The sequence below is a fragment of the Acromyrmex echinatior genome, chromosome 16 (genome assembly GCF_024713525.1).
Source record: "Acromyrmex echinatior isolate Ae372 chromosome 16, ASM2471352v2, whole genome shotgun sequence".
Taxonomy (NCBI): Eukaryota; Metazoa; Arthropoda; class Insecta; order Hymenoptera; family Formicidae; genus Acromyrmex; species Acromyrmex echinatior.
Window position 1 is genome coordinate 1,658,720 of NC_141867.1, and position 19,116 is coordinate 1,677,835.

Consider the following 19,116-nt stretch of genomic DNA (forward strand, 5'->3'; position numbering starts at 1 on the left):
TTACAATCAATCACTGAACTAATGGTTTTATAATGGTAACTTTGAAAGTTATTCACTATGAAACCATCAGTTTAGTGATTAATCATAGGTAGACAAATACAATTTTTACAGTATTATTAAGTTAAGCCTAATCACGAATTAACTAGTAAATGAAAAGCCTTAAGATTAATTTATAAAATTTAATTTAATCAAAAGGCCTTAAGATTAATTTCCTGTGTGGATCTTAAGCCCATTTCTATCAATGTAATTAATTTTAATCTTGGTTTAATTAACTCTTCGTCCTTTTCTAGTTCCAGAAGAATTAAAAAGGATGAAGTAAGTTATTAGATAAATATTATAATTACTATTACGAATACATGGGAAGATCAAAAATAAAATACCATAAACACGTGAGCCGGTTATCTCAATCGCGATCATCGCAACAGAAGTGCTTGCAACTTTTACGAGGAAAAAAAAGCCCTGAGTATTGATGTGTTCCCGCGCAGGCCATGTGGAAAATGCCGGATCGTCAGGCCATTCCGCCATTTCGTTGCGGCCGACTCTCTCGCGTGGAAATCCACGGTGGTAGATCCAGGAGGAAAGAGGACGTGTGTTTGTCTTCGTGCTGAAGATCGTTTCCTCTGATAGACAGCGTCAGGTAATGGCTTCCCCAGCAATGGGATCTCAAGCGTATCGTTTTACAGGGTGGGGTAAGACGCTGTCGCTGGATTACGTCAGTCGGTCGGTCGGTCCGTGAGACGCCCTCGGGATGACTGGGGACGCGAAGAGGGTAAGGTTTTCACGAAGGTTCATGGCTACATCAATCGGTCGGTGTACGTGCGTACGTGCTCGACGTACGTACGTGAGCGTAAACTCTCACGGCGGTATGCGCACCCCGAGGTCGCCTCTGTGTGCACGTTCATGGGGTCGGTTGCGTTCGAGACGGAGTGTCGCGTCGGAGGGTTCGCGCACATACGCGCGTGTACCCGGTAAATTGATCCAAGATCAAAGCCGAAACAATCACAGGACCCACTTCCAACCACTCCTTCTCTCTCCTTCTCCTTCCTTCTCTTTCCTTCTCCTCTCTCCCTGCTGTTTCCCTCGCTGTCGAACCTCACCCTCTCGCGTCCTCCTCCTTTCGATACGCACCACGTCTGAGGAGGGCGAGTGTCGACGTTAACGTCGGAGGGTGTGAGGGTGTATGTGTGTGTGTGTGTGTAACCTCTGCCTGCAGATGCATTCTCCCTCTCCCTGTCTTTCACGCCCGACAAAGTACAGGTGGTATCCAGAACCGGCATTTCTTTTCCCAGGGAAATTAATGCAAAACGCTTGTTCCGAAAGAGAATAGGCAACGCGATCTCATATTTATTCGACATTTTCGCGCGACCCTCGCTCCAGTCTTTGACTGCGCACTTTACAGGAAGATATCCTCTTCGGAGGATGGCGGGTAATAGTGGCGGGTAATAGCACGTGCTTCAAAACGGTAGTTAAAACGAAGCGGCGGACTGTGACACGTGGCGATTGCGTGTGTAGCCAGTTATTGAAATCGACCTTTATCACTTGCTTTTTGCTCGTAAACGCCGCGTTATGCGCGAAGATTATCTGTGAATTGCTTTATCTACCCTATAAAGATAGTTCTATAAATTATCAGTTCGTTTTTTCGATGAGCCATTTGTCTAGATACATTTTTGACTGAACAGAAAACATTATTTTATATAGATTGTAAAAATCATGTCTTACAAAAATAATAAATTCCGAAAAGATATGATGAATGAAATTTTTATTCATAGTATCTTAAGTATATGAAAAATATATAAAATATTATAAATATAATAATAAAAATATATAAATATAATTTTTATAAAGTGCATTTTTTATTCCTGTTTTGATTTCTATTGAATACACATTCTGCTAATCAATTGAAGCATGCATCATTTAGATATGTATATCGCAGTATCGTGTATAACAGAAAAGAAGAAATTAATTTAATATTGAAATCAAAGGCGAAATCAAAGCGAGCCAGAAGCCTTTAACTATCTTTGAAAATTCTAATTTTATTGAAAAGAATTATATGGCATTTCTTGAAGAAACGGAACCAACGAAGCGCTTGATGCGCCAAACATCGTTTTTCCCAAATACGAACTCAAAGATATGAAAGGGATCAAAGACGCGATCAGTAGTTATGTCAAAGCAACGATAGAAGCAAACAAGGAGAGAAAGAGATTTCGTTCGCTTGAAACGAAAGAAATCGACTGACATGCTCGAGAAGATGGAAGGAGAGGCGAAAAAGGCGCTACACGCGTAGACCTTTTCCCTTATGTCTCAGAAAGGAGGGATGAGAGTTGTAAGTCGGTGGGTTTAGAATCGCTGAATAAAGAGCCGAAGGGTTGGAAAGGGTTGGGCGCCAAAGTTGTCCGTGGAAAGCGGCTCGCTCGGCCGCAAACTCGATAAAGTTGCGAGGCGCGGCACTCGTTGTGTATACGGGACGAGACGAGACGATACAGGACGGGATGCGGGATGAGACAGGAGGAGGAGTCGTCTCGCGCTGCTTCCGCTTCCGGTAGTCGATGGCAGACGCGGAGTTCGCGATAGTGAAGTGGAAGGAACGACCGGGAGAAAATCGGATTTCCTGATGCGCAATACGAGTTACGCGTTCGTCGTCGAGTCTGTTTCACGGGCTGTTTCCTTGCGATTAAAAAAATCCTGAAGCGTGAGTATGCGCGAAAAGGAACAACAAAATAATATTGTAAAATTTTAATACTTTAATATTTTGAAAAGAGAGCGAGGGGAATATAATATACGATAATGTGATGAACCATAAATTTTTGAATAATCATCCAAGTTACACCCTTGTGAGATTTATTATTTATTATCTTAAGAATTGAATCTTTAGTTAATCTTCAATTAATCTCTGGCAAACTAAAACTCATTTGAATTTTAATGTATTCAAAGAATATCGAATATTCTGATCATATTGATTTAAAAGAAATTGGATTCATATTAATTAAAAAAACTTTGACGCTTTGAAATTAAAAATCTAGATCTTATTTATACGATATAATATATATAATGATAAATTAATGCTAAAAGGTAACGATGATAATTTTATATGAATATAAAATAACAGTTTTGACACTTCGTATACGTTTTTATAGCTTCGAACCGACAATATTGTTTATCTCTCAAGTCGTATCATCGCATACCTGGCTGAGATGCGTCACGTGGCTCGCCGCGTAGTAACTAGCTCTGGAACCGCATGGCCTCGCATACAGCGGCTCGAGGTCGGCGATAGTAGCGTAACTTCCGGAATTCGCACTTCCGGGTCGTGGGTCGACTCTAACTAAAACGGAACTCCTGGCCAGGCCACCGGTGTCGGCCGCGGAGTAACTGCAGCAGGGCAGAGTTTTCCTGAAAGGACGAAAGGATCTCTGTAGCAGCAACGATTGTTACACCCGGGTTAATTATCGTTACAATGGCGCGAAACGCGTTGCCCCGTAAAAGCGGGAGCTGGAATAATTGCGGGAGCTCCGGATTCCACCGCCACAATGAGACGATTTTGCTGAAACAAATTTTAACGCTGCGCGCAAAGTCTACAAATCCAGGGAATTCGCTCTCGATTTTGGTCGTCGCGTCGCCGAAGAGAATTATTTTAGTCAATGATCTTCGTAGTGTATTTTCAAGTGGAAAATTAAGCTTTTTCAGATTCACAATATTATCTCTCCTTTTACGTTATACTCAACCATCCGACAATAATTATATGATTTTAGAGAGTCCAGTTATATAATTGTAAGAATTATCCCATTTAAAAAAAATGCCACGTATGATTCAAATATGTTATAATTGTATTGTTGAATATAGCACATTCGATATTTCAGAAACGTGTATAAGGTTTCATTGTTACAGGATCACAAAATCTACACCGTAACCGCTAATTTAACTGCTTTAATTTCGCCTGGGGATCACCGCGTAATAGGCTCTTTTAGCAAGCTTTTCCCCCGGGAGGCTACTCGGGTAGCAATATGTCGAGATAAACGCAATTCAAATTACAACATCGTTTATAAGATAGACGGTCACTTTATGAAGTCCGACGTATACATTTCTCTCATCAAAAGATAGAAGGGCATAAGTGGGAAGAACGATGCATTATCATATTTCAGAGTACTCCATTCTGTGCCCTTTACGTAACCGTCAACGAGGAATTATCTTCGACAAGAAGTTCCTCGAGTATTCACTCTCTATCTTTAGCTAGGAGGATTTACATCTCAACCCGGATGAGCTCTCGAAAAGCTCTAAATGATCCTCTCTTGCTCTGTCTTTCTCTGTTTCGTACCATCTTCTCTCTTACGTACCGTAACTGATCTTCTGCGAGAAAACGTATATCAATTCCATTTTACCTTTAAGAACTGTTCTTGTATTTTTGATTAATTGATTGACTTTTAAATTCATATTATATTTCCGTTTTATGATATTACAATAATTTAATTTCTCAATCGTACTTTGATTCGTCTTTTCTTCTATAATGCGGGATTGATTATTAGATTATTTAGATGTAAATATAATAGCTTTAATATTTCTACAAAAAATAAAAATATAGTTTAAATTAATTAAGATAAAATGAAATAAAGTAGGATATAAAAAATAAAATAGATGTAAACTAAGATACATATTATATTATTAGCAATTAAAAAGAATTTTTAATGCAGACAGTTTTATTAGAATAAGGATCATATGTGCGTGTTTCCGAAACATAGAAGAAAAGAAAAAGAAAAAAAGGAAAAGACGGAATGACGACTGAAAAATACCAGCGAGAAATAGAAGAGGATATTTTTAGAGATTTATTGGCCATTTTGTGCATGTAAATCTGCCGGCGAACGTATTCGCTAAAAAGACGAACGACAAAAAAACGCGTACAGCCATCGATTTCAAATATCCCCCGTTCGCTCGTTCGTGCCCATTTATTTTTACGCGACCCTTACGGAAACGGTCCGCGGCCAGATCGACTTCCGACGAATCCGTCTGTGCCTGCGAAAGCGAGCCCTCGCCTCGCCAGGAACAGAAACGTTAAAGTGTCGTTCGGAAAGTAATATCACTTTTGTAACTCGCGAGCAAGTATTTGCGTTGAAATTTTCATAGATTGAAAATTTATGGCGAAACCGATGACGTGTACGCCGCAATATTATCAGCTCGAAGGAGAGCTAACTTTTAATATAAGCTATAAAAGATCACGGTGTAGGTGAATATCTTTTGAATATCATTATGTCGTACGCATGTAGACGTATATTCTGAATCTGATATTTATTACAAAAAAGCTAATCGAGTCGATACCGAAGTACAAAAAATAAACATCTCATCGGAGGGAATCGAAAAGTTGGAAGACTGCAGCAAAGTCTCGACGTGAGTTTCGTGAGTGGCGTAACTCCTGAGAAAACTTTTCGCTGCTTGCCGAATCTCGAAGGCGCCTTTCGTACATCGATGTAGTAAGGAGGGCTTACGAGAGACGAGAGTGGCCGTGTTCGTTCGAGCGTACGGATGTAAAATCTGCAGTTTTATCCGCCGGCGAGGGTGTACGTGAAACGTTGTAGAGACGTAAGGAGAGCTAGGAAGAAAAGAGGGAGAGAGAGAAAATCAAAGAAAGCAAAGATTCGTCCTTTCTTTGCGTGTTATCAGGATGGGGAGCCTCAAAAGAGCTAATATATCCCGGGACTCCGGGAGAGACAATTGGTCTATGGAAGGAAAGAAGAGTGAAAGATGATATAAAATAAGGGTGCGTCCCTCCCGTGAATTCCTTATAAAGGCCACTTTGCCATGCGATAAATATTTGATGTCTTCCGATCCGAGATCACATTGTTACAGATGATCGCATTCGATCGCATTCGTATCACGCACCGACCAATTGCGTGTTGTTTGTTCGAGCGAACATCTGTTGCTTTCTTTTTCGTATGCTACGGTCAGTGCCATGGTGGGATTTCAATTCTGCGACAGATCGCCGTGTAATATTTCAATCTCGCGAAAAATAAAACCGGAGTCAACGTAATAAATTTTTCTATACATTACGTTTTCGCGTAGTCCAATACAGAGATCGATTAGAACAATGAGAGTCAAATCCTTTTGTCCTTTAAAAGCAATTATAATAATTTTATCGAGTATTTATGTACAATAAAACATTATTTTCTATTGCTTTACCTGTATATATCGAAAAGTTTTCTGTCTACGATGATAATTAAATTTTTTAAATAACGATGTTATTAATTATCATAGAAAAGAAAGGATGTGCGATAAGTACTTCATATAAATACGAAATAAATATATAACAATACTAGCAAAGTTCGTAGAAAGAACAAATCCCTCTCCTTACCGTTTAACGAGAAAAATTCGCAACGGAGAACATCAAAAGAGCTAATAAATATCCGGGTAAAAGACAATTCTCCCTCTTTGAGACAAACAATAGGGGAAGGGAAGGTAATGGCAGTAAAGTGAAGCAAGAGTAGCTTTGTTTCTATCGTAACTCCCTGGCAGCATGGTTTCTATCTCATTCAAGTTCCTCGGTTATGCACCTCGAAATAGAGGCACTGAAATGGAACACTCGATGTGCTAAAGTATAAAATAATTACAGTGAAAGTAACGATCGAACTTTAAAGGTAGGCGGATAGAAGTTTTCGCATAATATTCATCGTTAATGAGGGGAATGGCGCTAGAATGGCGATCCGCTCGTTTAACGAGAAAAATTCATGATGAGGATTTTCAGAGGGCTCAATATATTCGGGCAAAGACAATCAGTAGACGGAAAAACGAGGGGCAATCCTATTAAAGGATGAAAAAGGATTTAAAATATTTAAACACGGGAAAAATTAGAAACACGTATAAAAGTTATTCTATCTTATCGTAATGAAAATTCATTACTCCATATAAATATAAAATAAGAAAAAGATTATATTTTCGTGTCTTAAGTGGAGAACAGAATGAAAATGTAACGAAAAAAAGGTTTTTTTTTACTAAAGGTTTTTTTACGAATGTTGCACTGTTAAATCTATAGTGTCAAATTTAATCGAATTGAAGTCGCCACTGGTCTTACTCAATATATTATTATTTTATAGTAAAACAATGATTGAACTTGACGCTATATATTTTCATTTAACAATGTACGTAATGTTATAATTATCAATGTAATCTCAAAAAAAAAAAATCGAACGCATATAATTTGATCTGGAAAATTGAACACGTTAATTTGAGAAAATGGTACCATCGAGTCTACTTGAGATTCAACTTGTGCATGTACTTGTGCGGTAAAGAGCGGTCGACGAGCAAAAAAGAAAACAACGAATATGAGAAGAGAGATAAAAGCGGATCCTCTCGACCCTTCTAACATCCTCCTTACATTCTCTCCCGCAGAAGATCCCGGATACGAGAAAGGGGGTGCACATAGCTATGCAATAAAATGTCGGCTGCCGTGCCAAGCGACCGACGGATCACCGGCGGCTTATTGAAAGGATATTTCATTCGGACGAGTTCCTCCTATCCAGCTTATCCACGCGAATTTCCCGCGGGGTTGCGGAAATCTTTCTGTCGCTCTCCCTTTGCACCCCCTCGACTGGTTTTGCGGTCGCAGCGTCGGGTATATCTCTCATGCTCGGCAGAAAATTCGCGACGTCGCGAAACTCGCGCCCGCGATACTTTTCGCTCGAATGATTTCGCCGAAAATGAGAGCGTGGTACGTGGAAAAGTCGCATTTACGACGCGTCGTCTTACGGTGACGTCTTACGTAATGAAAATCTTTTCCTCGAGCGCGTTTATTTTTGTGTGCGACCGAGCGCGATCTTTAGAAACGCGAATTTAATAAGCGGCAGAACGAGAAGCCGGATGGCGTCCACGTTATTCCGCTATGTCGCTTTCTTTCTCTCGCGCGGACGTCGCTCGAAAAAAACCGCGATCCACCGGTAATGTGCTTTTGCGAATTTATTACTATCTCGTTACTTGTTTTACCATCGCGTTTTTAATAATATGCACTTTTGTTAATTCTAACGAAGCAAAGATTAAGACGAGGAATTTACGGAACTGAACCATTCCACCGGTGGCTTACATTTTAAAAATCTTTTATTCTTTTGTAATTTCTTAGACCTCCCCCCATCTTTTTAATCTGGACTGCAGTTTAAATGCGGAAACGGGAGATGAAGATGCAACAACGTTTAATGTGCGGTATTCGAGTAAATGCGCGCTGCTTAAATCTTATCAAATATAATAATGTTCACTGATAAAATTTTACTTACTGAGATTCTTGAACTCGTGCCTTACTGTTGCGAATGTATAACGCGCTGGCAACACTGCCGACGACCAAAATTAAGGCGCAAGCACAGGTAGCAGCGACATAAAGTGCACCGGCACCATTCGCCAGCGGATCGGGTTCCAAACGCACCGAATCATTGCTGGGAGGAGTCTCGACACCTGTAAATATAGATCGACACTATAATGTCAATTTATAACTCAATTTGAGTTATTTTCAATTATGTCTATAAGTTATCAGTACTCTTATTCAACATATCGTTAATTTCACTGAAACACTGGAGTTAAACAATTTACAACTGAATAACAACTGAAGAAAATATTAAATTTGCCTCAAATTTACTTTATTTACTAAATACATATGTTAATTAATTCAAGGGATTGGAATGCCACTTGATATCTGACAGTGAGTAGTTAAATTTCCCATGCGTATTTTGTATCTTACGCAGTCTTATTAACAAGAATAAAATGGACCAAGTATTGCTTCGTTCAACGAATTTCAGTTATCGTCATAAATAAATTGAAGATAATTGAATCAATTTATTAAAAAAAAAAAACAATATTGATTTCATTTTTCCGAAAATAAATTTTCCAACGTGTCAAGCGTCAAGCTGAAGTATGTATCTCTCGAGCTTCAATTTTCCAAAGAGCGGATAAATAATATATATGACATAAACAACGTCAATATATAATTTAATTTGTCTTTAATTTTATTTTATTTTCAATAAAAAAAAAATAATTGATACGCAATTCGCGTATACTCTCTTCACGTTTCGTTCAACGGTTAGGTTTTTATATTCATATTCGATCTGCAAAACTCGCATGACCGCCATTATAGTATCGACAATCCATTTTGTCAATTGGAGCATTTCCACTCAAACCACGTGCTCGAGATCCGAATCTATCGGAGAAAGCCCTTGGACACTGATCGAGTCATTGTTTATACGTATCGCAGTACTATCGAACGGGAATATCGACGAACTATGGAAAATGCTCAGAACTCTCGCTTTGATGGCGAATCGTTGCCCACAAACCACGAATTTTCCGGAAAGTATAGCCACCATCGCGATTTCGTTCGATTTACTTTTATCTCGCGTAGTGATTTCACACACGCTATGGCGGTCACGTGCCATAGATATCAATCATCTTATTGTTAGATTATTGTTCTTTATCACGAATTGCTTAAACTATAAATAGCATTTAAATTTAATGTATTTGAAATCTTTCTCTATTTAATATTTTATTATTTTATATTTTAAACTCCGAATTTTTTAATTTATTTTGACTGTAAAATCCATAGAATATTTTTTTCAAGTATTTTTACATTACTCGTCACTCGGGTTTCACGAATTACATTGTGATGCAATTTTCATGATGACGTTGCTTTATTAAAATACATGTCTCATTAGAAATCTCGACGAATTAGTCAAACTCAGTTGGCATTTCTCTCGTTCCTCGCGGGAAAGTCTGAAAGGACGAGTTTGTCGAGACTTTTCCTTCGTTGCATCACGCGTTTACATTTTCCCGCCGGTACCTCGCTTTCTGATATTTCTTTTCTCTCTATCCTTTTGTGCACGTTGCGAGAAGAAAAGACTCGGATCGAACGGGCGGCGCCTTGTCGTCTCTTATAAAGGTAAATAACGTGGCCTAGACGGAGGAACTTTAGCGCGAGGGCTCAAAAGCTTTCAAGAACCAAGCACGTCAGCTCCAACTAGGATATGCCGACGAAAGGGACGCATCCTTTCGGAGCGTCATGATAAAATTAAGTAAACTCCATCAACTCTTAACTCGTCCCCGAGATTATAGTGTCGTATAATCCCTAAATGCATTTCTTCATCGGCATTACCTGCCTGAAATCTAAAACAACTCTTCATTCTCAGCCAACTTATTTTCTTACGTACACCATAAGCGAGTAAGGTCGCCATTATCGCATTTCATTTCTCTCCTCGTTTACAATTCGCGCGTAAATAATTATTTCTTAAAAGTAATAAAAAAGGCTCTGTACTAATAAGCAAAAGGTAGTATAAAAGAAGGGCAAAGAGCCAATGACGTATATAAAAAAAATTATAATTTAGATAAGCAAACTTAATACAAAACAATTAAAATACAATAAAATAAAACAAACGTTTCAACTCCAATTGATCATTTTCAATGCCATCATACAATAATATAAATGTCGTTCTAAATTAAAAATTCGTACATAATCTTACAACATTCTTACAATTCCTTAACAAAAAATTCTTTCTTCTTTCTGTGTAATACGCTGTGAGTCATTTTTATCAAGAATTAACAAAGTCATAAGAAAGTTCTTAATAAATCTGTTAAGAGTCCAATAATACACAACGAGAAAAAAATGTAAAATGTAGTCCATTTCATGGTACAATAAAAAAGTCTTTTTAATTTAATAGGTTATTATAAGCAAATTCGCAAAGGTAACGAGCATCTGACTTAACGATGTCACAAAATACGAAATAAATTTTTTCTTATACACAAGACATCACGGAACTGTCATATCTCCTTATACAAATACCTACTTTCCTCTGTCAATTTAATGGAAACTTTAATTACGAGTCTTGACTTGATATTCGTTAGTTCTCTTCCGTTCTCTTCCGTTTGCTGAATAAATGTTGAAATGTAAAATGTTTTTAAATTTCGGGAAATATTAACGCAGAACTTTTTCTAATTGAATTCTTTCAATAATCAAAGCTAAGTGTTTTTAAAATCTAACAGCAACACTCGTACATTTTTCCTCTATTGTTATTTGAAAGCCGCAGCTTTTTGTTGCAGAGCAATCTCATTCGAGTAAGTAACGTTGGTTACAGAAATAAAAAAAATGCTACAACGTACTCTCTGAAATGTTAAGCTGTAGGTCGTAGTGCATTAAAAAAACGCATTGCTTGCGGCGTTGGGAGAAAATTCCACCTCGAAAATTAAGACGTGACATAATACACAGTCGTGAAATTTCTTCTTTGTACAGATAAAAAAACATTTACCATTAAGGATTGAATTAATAATTTATTGATGCTATATTGAATTATCATTAATATATAGTATGTTTCAAGAAATATCTTAAAAATTTTCATTTTTATTATAAAAATCTTTGTTGTAATCGAACCTTTCGATTATAATTCCGTCCATATACAGCCAGAGAATATTTTATATATAACGTGTTTTAAATTTCTACGCTTGTTGATTACTTTACGATATCGTAGAAATGACTGATTTAAACTGTTTAATAAACTGTTTAATTAATTGTGCAATATGTATTCTTTTCAATTTGGATTTCATTGGTCTTACTGTCGCATTGCTTTTTCATGTTTTTATAAAAATAGTAAACGCAGTTTTCTAATAAATACATCACTGATTGCAATAAAGCATAATATTTAACTTATTTTTTCTCCCTCGCTCATTTCCTCGTTTCATAAAGGAAGGAAACAGGCTTCTTGCCTTTGCCAAGATAACGTAAACCAAGCAGGTTGCGTGATAGCCGAAGTAGAGCATCGCGAACACGAGTTACGAAGACGAGCAAGACGAGAAGGAGTTTGCTCGAGCGCGATGAGACGTGCGCAGGAAGCAGCAGGAAGAAAAAGTTAAATAAATCGTAGCAGTCTTCGGCTGTACTGCAGTTTCTCAGGGGCAAAACTCGCATCGTTCCTTTGCACGGAGTCCTTCCATCTTCCTAAAATGTTCCTCTCACACGCTACGACGCGTCCGAAATACAAACAAGTATCTTTGAAAGATTTCCACAATTTCTGCGAGAGAATTCTAGAATTATATAACTACGTCAGATTTCGCAATATATATTTCCTGATACTTCCTTAGCTTTTCTGAACACGCATTGTAGTTACAACTCGACTTTGTCTTACAACTTGTAATCTATTACGTAAGATTGCTGTACCTGTTATGTTTTTATCGCTTACATTATTGAATTTATGATATCAAATTATATTTAATTTAAATCATTTTTAATTAATTGTATAGGTCGTCATTGTTCCTACTCAATATGTAATTCAATTAAAACAATGGTGTTGAACAATTTAACTGAAGAAATGTATTAAATTTGACTCCAATTTAATGTATTATTTACCAAATGCATACATTAATATAAATATTGTTTATTTTGAAACTAACAATAAGCAATTCAACCACAGAAATGGATTGATTTTCATTTTTACACACATATAAAAGTTATAAATAATAAAATGTTATTTGACACAAGGGATTGGGATTGCTTCTTTGGTTCTACCTATATTACGATTTTTGTATAACTTGTGCAATATATATCATCTAAAAATCATGTAGCTGATAACATAATCTTCATCTTATGCGAAGCTATCGTAACAAGGATAAGTAATCGATCATGTTGCTCATAACACTCGAAGAACAGTGGAGTACCTATCGACGTAACTTAGCGCAAGCGAGACGCGCCTCCGAAACTTCGGGATGGGACTTAAGAGCGACTACGGAGTCAGGAAGGCGTGTTAAGAGCGACTGCGTATCTCAATTAAATCCGGGCGAGCTATGCTATCTGCTACCATCAAACAGACCTTAACCGAGATTTACGGAGGCCCAGAATTAAGTCTCCGGAGGATTAACAGGATGACCCTCTACGAATAGCATTCCCTTATTCGCCGCGAGCTCTGTGGACTTTAGAAACAAATTTGGTCATGCTGAGAGGCTTACGTAAATCACAGAATTACGTCTTTTGTGCATCGCGTTCTTGTATATTTATATATATACATATATATATATATATACGTTTATTTTATACTAAAAAATAAAACGCTTCAATATCGAGAACAATTTAGATAAAGAAAACTTTGCGCTCGCGTATGTTGAATATTGCAAATCCAGGATTACGTCAGATAAAATTTTTTACTGGCGTCACTTTCGTTCGAAATATTTTTTTCAATACTTTTTCACATAGTACACGTTCACGCTTGCAAAACTTGCAAAAATACTCGATAATTCAAAACGTCAACATTTTTTGAACATATTTGAGATGTAAAATAATTTGAATATTTGAAAATAGTATAAAAATCCGAAAAATGGAAAATGTCACGTATTGAAAACGATATATATCGTCGTTCCAATACGTGAAAAAAAAAAACACTTAAATACGCTTTCAGCCCGTTGAAATCGTCGAAGACTGAAATTGTAGATATTAAAGTAGAAGTTGAGGATTAAGAGAATAAGTGTGGATTACTGAATCTTTTATTTTCGATTTGACAGCGGATTTTCCAATATATGGAATTCTACACAAAGATCGAGTATAGAGTCTCCATATAGAGAATTCGATTATTTTCGAGTGATCTCGAGACGCTTTCAGATTGCAGCAGGTCCTCTCGAGCTCGAAACGATCGCCGAAGGACTCGTCAGAACCCGGCTAGTACTTTGGCGGTGCGGGAGCGAACGAGGAAGAAGCAAATTCGACAAAGCAGGAAATCTGCTCTTCGGGACGCGACTAAGGTCCTCACCGCGGAGGCGCTTACTTATTTTCGTCCTTCTTCCTGCCTTTCTGCGCACCTCTGTCCATCTACTTCGTTTTTCTACGCGGCCGACCCTCTTGATCTTCGGCGAGGGTGGGATCCTCTGCCTTCTCTTCTCTTTCATTAAATACACCGACCCCCGGCGAGATTCAATTTTACTCGGCGGATTGCTTTTTGTTGTACCGTCGCCTGCGCTTCGGTAACCGGATCCGGATCTGCGCTGCTTTCTCTCTCTTCTTTGCTCTTTCTTTTCTACTTCTTTTTTTTTTTTTTTTCGTCTCTTTCTCTTTATTGTTGCTATTCTCTAGCGTCGGGTCGTTTCCTGTGTATCACGTAAATGCATGTATTTTCCGACACGAACAATATTCAATTACACTATGGTGTGCAGTTAGTTGCTCGCCAAGTTTTAAGATAATTGTACGTAAAGTATAATGAACAAAGTATCATAACAATAATAAAAGTATTTAATTTAAAAAAATCTCTATTTGATTTTTGGTTCCTATTTAATATTCTTTACAGTTTAAAAAATAAAATGCAAAGAATTTTTTTCAATTTTAAAATACATTTCTTTCATCTCTCTTTTATTCGACGAAATCACGTTTTAATCGGAAATCGATATTAGAAATCAATTTTCTTCTCATTTTAAAAACGAAAATAAAAGTAAAAAAAAATAGTACCTACTACTCTACGCCTTTGTTCTAATTCATTTCGCGCGGAACTTTTATCGAAAGCTGCACGAAAAATTCGCTTTAGTTACACAAAATCTGTATGGAGTATTGACAAACTATTATGGCGCGAGAGGAACGAAAATCAAGGTTATTTTCCAGATTGCATTCATCGCTGCTGCATGGTTTGTTTTTTCAGGAAATATACATTTTCGAGGTCGCATGAGGTTTGCGGAGACGAGAGAGCTGCCTGTGAAGTACCATGAGTACCAGCTTACGAGCACCCTTGTCGGAAGTGGTACGGAAATTACGTTTGTACTCTCGCCCTGGTCCGTTATTTCCATTTCTCCCGCATAACGTAAACTGAACGTATACATAGTATATATAATTTCATTATTTATACATAATTACTTAAACGACCGTAATTTGCAATTGCATTTATAATACCATGACATTTATTTAGGAAAGACCCAAAAATCGACGTATATTTCGAGTTAATTGCCGTTTGCTATAAAATAAATTACTACTTTGAAATTGTAATCACCAATTGTACTCCATAATATTATTATAATAAAAACATCGTATATTTCATACCAGTATAAACTGCAACAGAATATGAGCTGCTTCTCAATAATACATCGACGTATCAACGTGATTAGCTCGCAGCTGCTTTATTTTGCATTTTGAAAACTGTTATTGTTATTCTTTTCATTCGCGTTATAAACGTTTAACATCACGACGTCAAAGTTATCAGTTCAGAGCAGAGTTTATAAATCGCATGGATATAAATTGAGTTTGCGCGTGACGCGAAATGAATGCGCGTTTCTGTTTTAATCGCGACCGCGTCGAAACTGTCTCGTCGTAACGAAGATATTCAACCGGGTTCGCGAACGTGCTAATTAAATCCGAGATTACGTAAACGAAATAATTATCAACACACTGCAATGGCGTTAAAGTATAGATAAACAAAAGCGCGTTTCATTGCGAACCGCTTGCATTGCAGGATATTCACAAGCGAGTAACATATGTTATATAGATTACGAAGCTTAAATAGTATTACCCTTTGAAATGAATCTTCATATAATACACTATAGATCAATATTGCCATTGAAAATAACAAGGCACAGAAATCCCCAGGCCAGCGTGATATTGTAACCATTAATTAACGTGTTTCATGAATTATTAAAAAATTTATTTAATTTATACAATTTTGGATGTTGTATTATAACAAAATTTATTGATTAATTAAGGGGGTGGGGTTACGGTTATTAAATAAATATAAATCTGAAAGAGCGAGAGGGAGAGGAAAAGAATCGCATAAACATTATTCAGAATTGAAGAGAGGAGTTACAATGTTAATTACGCCAGTAAAACGCCACTAAACGAAAGAGTTAAATAATTCACACTTTAGCATTTTCATATTTTAAGTGAGACAAACAGCGCGCGTCGTTATGATTTTTTTATGGATTCTGAATAAAATAACCGGAAGAAAAACGCGTTTCTTCAACGGAAAAAAAAAAATCATATCTAGGATCCGGATCTGGTTGTCGGTTAATGCACGGCTGTCATGAGAATCGCGGGATTTCAGATCGTACTGAAAAATTCCATGTGTAAGAATAATGAAATAAGGATAAGGTCCCGTATTTTTCTCATGTACGAGAATAATAAAGCGCGATTAGCCTTGTGGACATTTTTTTAAATTATCATAGCGATTGTTTGCAAGCACGCATAACCGTCACGCGCGAAATGCTACCGCCAATAGTTGGATGCACCTGCACGTACCTTTCAAACAGATCTTGTTCCTCTTGAAGACCAAGACGGTGTCGTTATATCTAGTGCCGGGCGGAGCCGTGACATTCAATCTAAGCGCTAAAGGAATTTCAGCGCTAACGACACCCGAGCACGGTAATCTGATCCTGAAAACCTGCAGAGTGACCGGTACTTCGCCTTGGGCAGACACGTTTACCCTCGGTGGTAGCAACGCCATCATCCCAGAAGATGGTCCACCTGGTACGCCCACCACATCGTAATCCAGTTCCATCGAATATCGTAACTGAAAAAGAAGATCCCTCAAATAATTTGATCGTTCGACAGACAGGAATCTTATATACGTACATCGCATCACTTCGTAGATACCTATAATTCGTGACGAAATTCAAGATAAAATTTTACTCATAATTTTGTGTATCGCATATCCTAAATATAAATGTGTAATTGTGTATCCTGATATATGTATTTTGTATATACGTGAATTTTATACTTCTTTAAATGTTTTCTATGTTACACGAGACACGCAAAATTATAAATAGAATTCTGTTCCGAATTTGATCGTAAATTATAGATCGTTAAAGTGGACTTAAAATTTATAGAATCTTATTCTGAAGAGTGAAATCTCACTCTTAAAAATTGAAAATTTTTAAACCACTCTTTTTCTAAGACTGGCTTAATTTTTACTCTTTAGAGCGAGATTTCATTCGAAAGAGTTTTAAAAAAATTAACATAGGCAAATTCTTAAGAAGTCATTTATACGCTCGTGTTTCAACGCAAACTTCCTTCTCGCGCGCCGATATTTCGTACCGGAAAAGTATTCCAGTTATCGTCCGCCGGACGATATGCCGACACGTAATAAAAATAGCGCGCGACGCCCATAACTCATGAAAATGCCAGACTCGCAGTCCCTTCTCGCGGCCACCGCATATACGATTGCGCATATTAACGTTATAGATATATGAATATATATCGCCGCCGTATCGGTCGGCATGCGATATTTCACATTAAATCCCGCACGTCGGTCTATTCGTATTTACTGCCGCCTATCTCGTAACCTTCGAGCCCGAGTCGAGCCAAGTCCGCATCGTCAGGCAGTCGCGATCCTGGAAGGCACGACTGCACCACCCCCATTCTGTCATTCGAGATTGGTCCCCGTGCGACGAGGGAAGGACGAGACGGGGTGGCAGCGACTAGTGTGTTCAGACACGCCACAAGTTTTACGAGGTGGCATAAATAACCTGGTTACTGTTTCGTGATGCGGTGTCAACGGAAAGGCGACTCCACCCTCCCGGCTCTCCGGTAATCGTCGTAATCGTCGCGCTGGGGGGTTGCGTGACACCTGCCTATCGTACCCCCGTACATAGCGTACTCGAGATCACGTACCTCTCTTTCTTTTTCCTCCTCGCTCCTTCTTAATATTTATTATTTTTTTCTATTCTTCGTTAATCACACGGACATCGAGATGAATGGATATCACGACACTCCCCGTGGAATATCTGTGCATAAGATACCGCGTGTATCCCTCCTCTCGTTTGTATCAAGACCGTCAAACAACTCTTAGATCACATTTCACATAGTCGGGCCTTTCCCTTTAATTATAGAAAGTGGCTCAATTCACGGTGGACGATTTATTTTGATTCAAGGATTGCAAAGGTATCACGCGAGTAATTATTCACAGTCGTTGATGTCGCGATAGAAAGAGATCGTGAGAGAATTACGGCTTCGAGTTATCTTTAACAGATTCTATTACTGTAAATTTAATTACAGTTAAGTATTTATGCTAAACAATTTTTTTACGTACCAAGAAATGTAAACAATTAATGTAAATTTATTTTTACGTAATTAATTTGATACTTTTCGTATAGAATCAATTCCGGTGCATATAACAACTTTTTTTTTAAAAGAAACTACAAACTTTCCATCGTAAGTACAGGGGGTAGTTAAAGTTCTCTCTCGGAAGGGTAGACAAATGACGAATGGCATTTCCGATTTTCTTCAACAGGCACGCGAGCTTTTTCATACTGAACGCTCTCGCCCTGGCATTTGTTCTAATTGACGGTAACTTAATGACGATGCGGTTGAATCGAGGACGCGCTGTCGAGGGTGGTTTCGAGACGGGACGCCGTTTGCCTCGTAATCGCTTCTCGAGGGTGGCGATGACGTGACATCTATCCGTCGCGTACGACCTGCCAGGGAATAAAACGTGTTTTCACCGTTCTACCTACGCGACGGGTAGTAATTGACAGAAGTGCCTCGTTCTCTCGTCGAAAAGCTACCCTTTTCTTTCACTGCCGCACCGCCCTTTTCTCCCACGATAAATCAACTGCGTCCGGACTAAACGCGCTCACGTCTCTCGGAATTGCTCTTCGAACTCTCGTCCGGTATGAGAGAAACGGTCGATATCGCTAAACAAATCTAGATTGATTTGTGGTGTGCTGCAAATGTATTTTATGACGCGAGACAAGAGTTATGGCAAGGCAAGAGTAGAATTAAAACAGAAAGTATCAATAACGTCAATTCCAACAAATCATAAAAATAGTCATGTAGCAATCAATAAAGCTGAAGTAATAAAATTTCTTTTCCTTCTTTTTCTTCCTCATATAGTAATCAATGAATTTAATTACAGGAGAGATAATATATTTCTTTTGTAACATTACTACATTTGACAAAACAGTAATAAAAAAATAAATACGAATTCATTCTTAAAGACTCTTTAATATTGTAATACAAAATGGTTGGATATAACAGGGCAATCATTAGTGTACAGTCTTTGTTACATTAAGATTAAATTATTAAAGATTCAGTTTTGGCTTTGACGTCCGACTGGACTATAATTAATATCAGAGTTTTTTCCCTTCTTTTTTCTTTTTTTTCGCGATTAACATTTTAGGTGTATTAAAAATTATTCATCAATTTCAAGATAATTGATACTGATT

General features: G+C 37.7%; 1 protein-coding gene across 2 annotated transcripts in view; it reads right to left on the reverse strand.

Moving 5' to 3' along the window:
* Window positions 1-19,116, reverse strand: part of LOC105145069 (inactive tyrosine-protein kinase Dnt) — an 81,266-nt gene that overhangs the window by 11,538 nt on the left and 50,612 nt on the right. For both annotated transcript variants that reach the window (XM_011054405.2, XM_087414329.1), the window contains exons 3-5: window positions 16,193-16,463; window positions 8,244-8,418; window positions 3,183-3,387 (exon numbers count right to left, since the gene is read on the reverse strand). In XM_011054405.2, coding sequence (XP_011052707.2) covers window positions 3,183-3,387; window positions 8,244-8,418; window positions 16,193-16,463 — 651 coding nt within the window. The remainder of the gene's footprint in view (window positions 1-3,182; window positions 3,388-8,243; window positions 8,419-16,192; window positions 16,464-19,116) is intronic.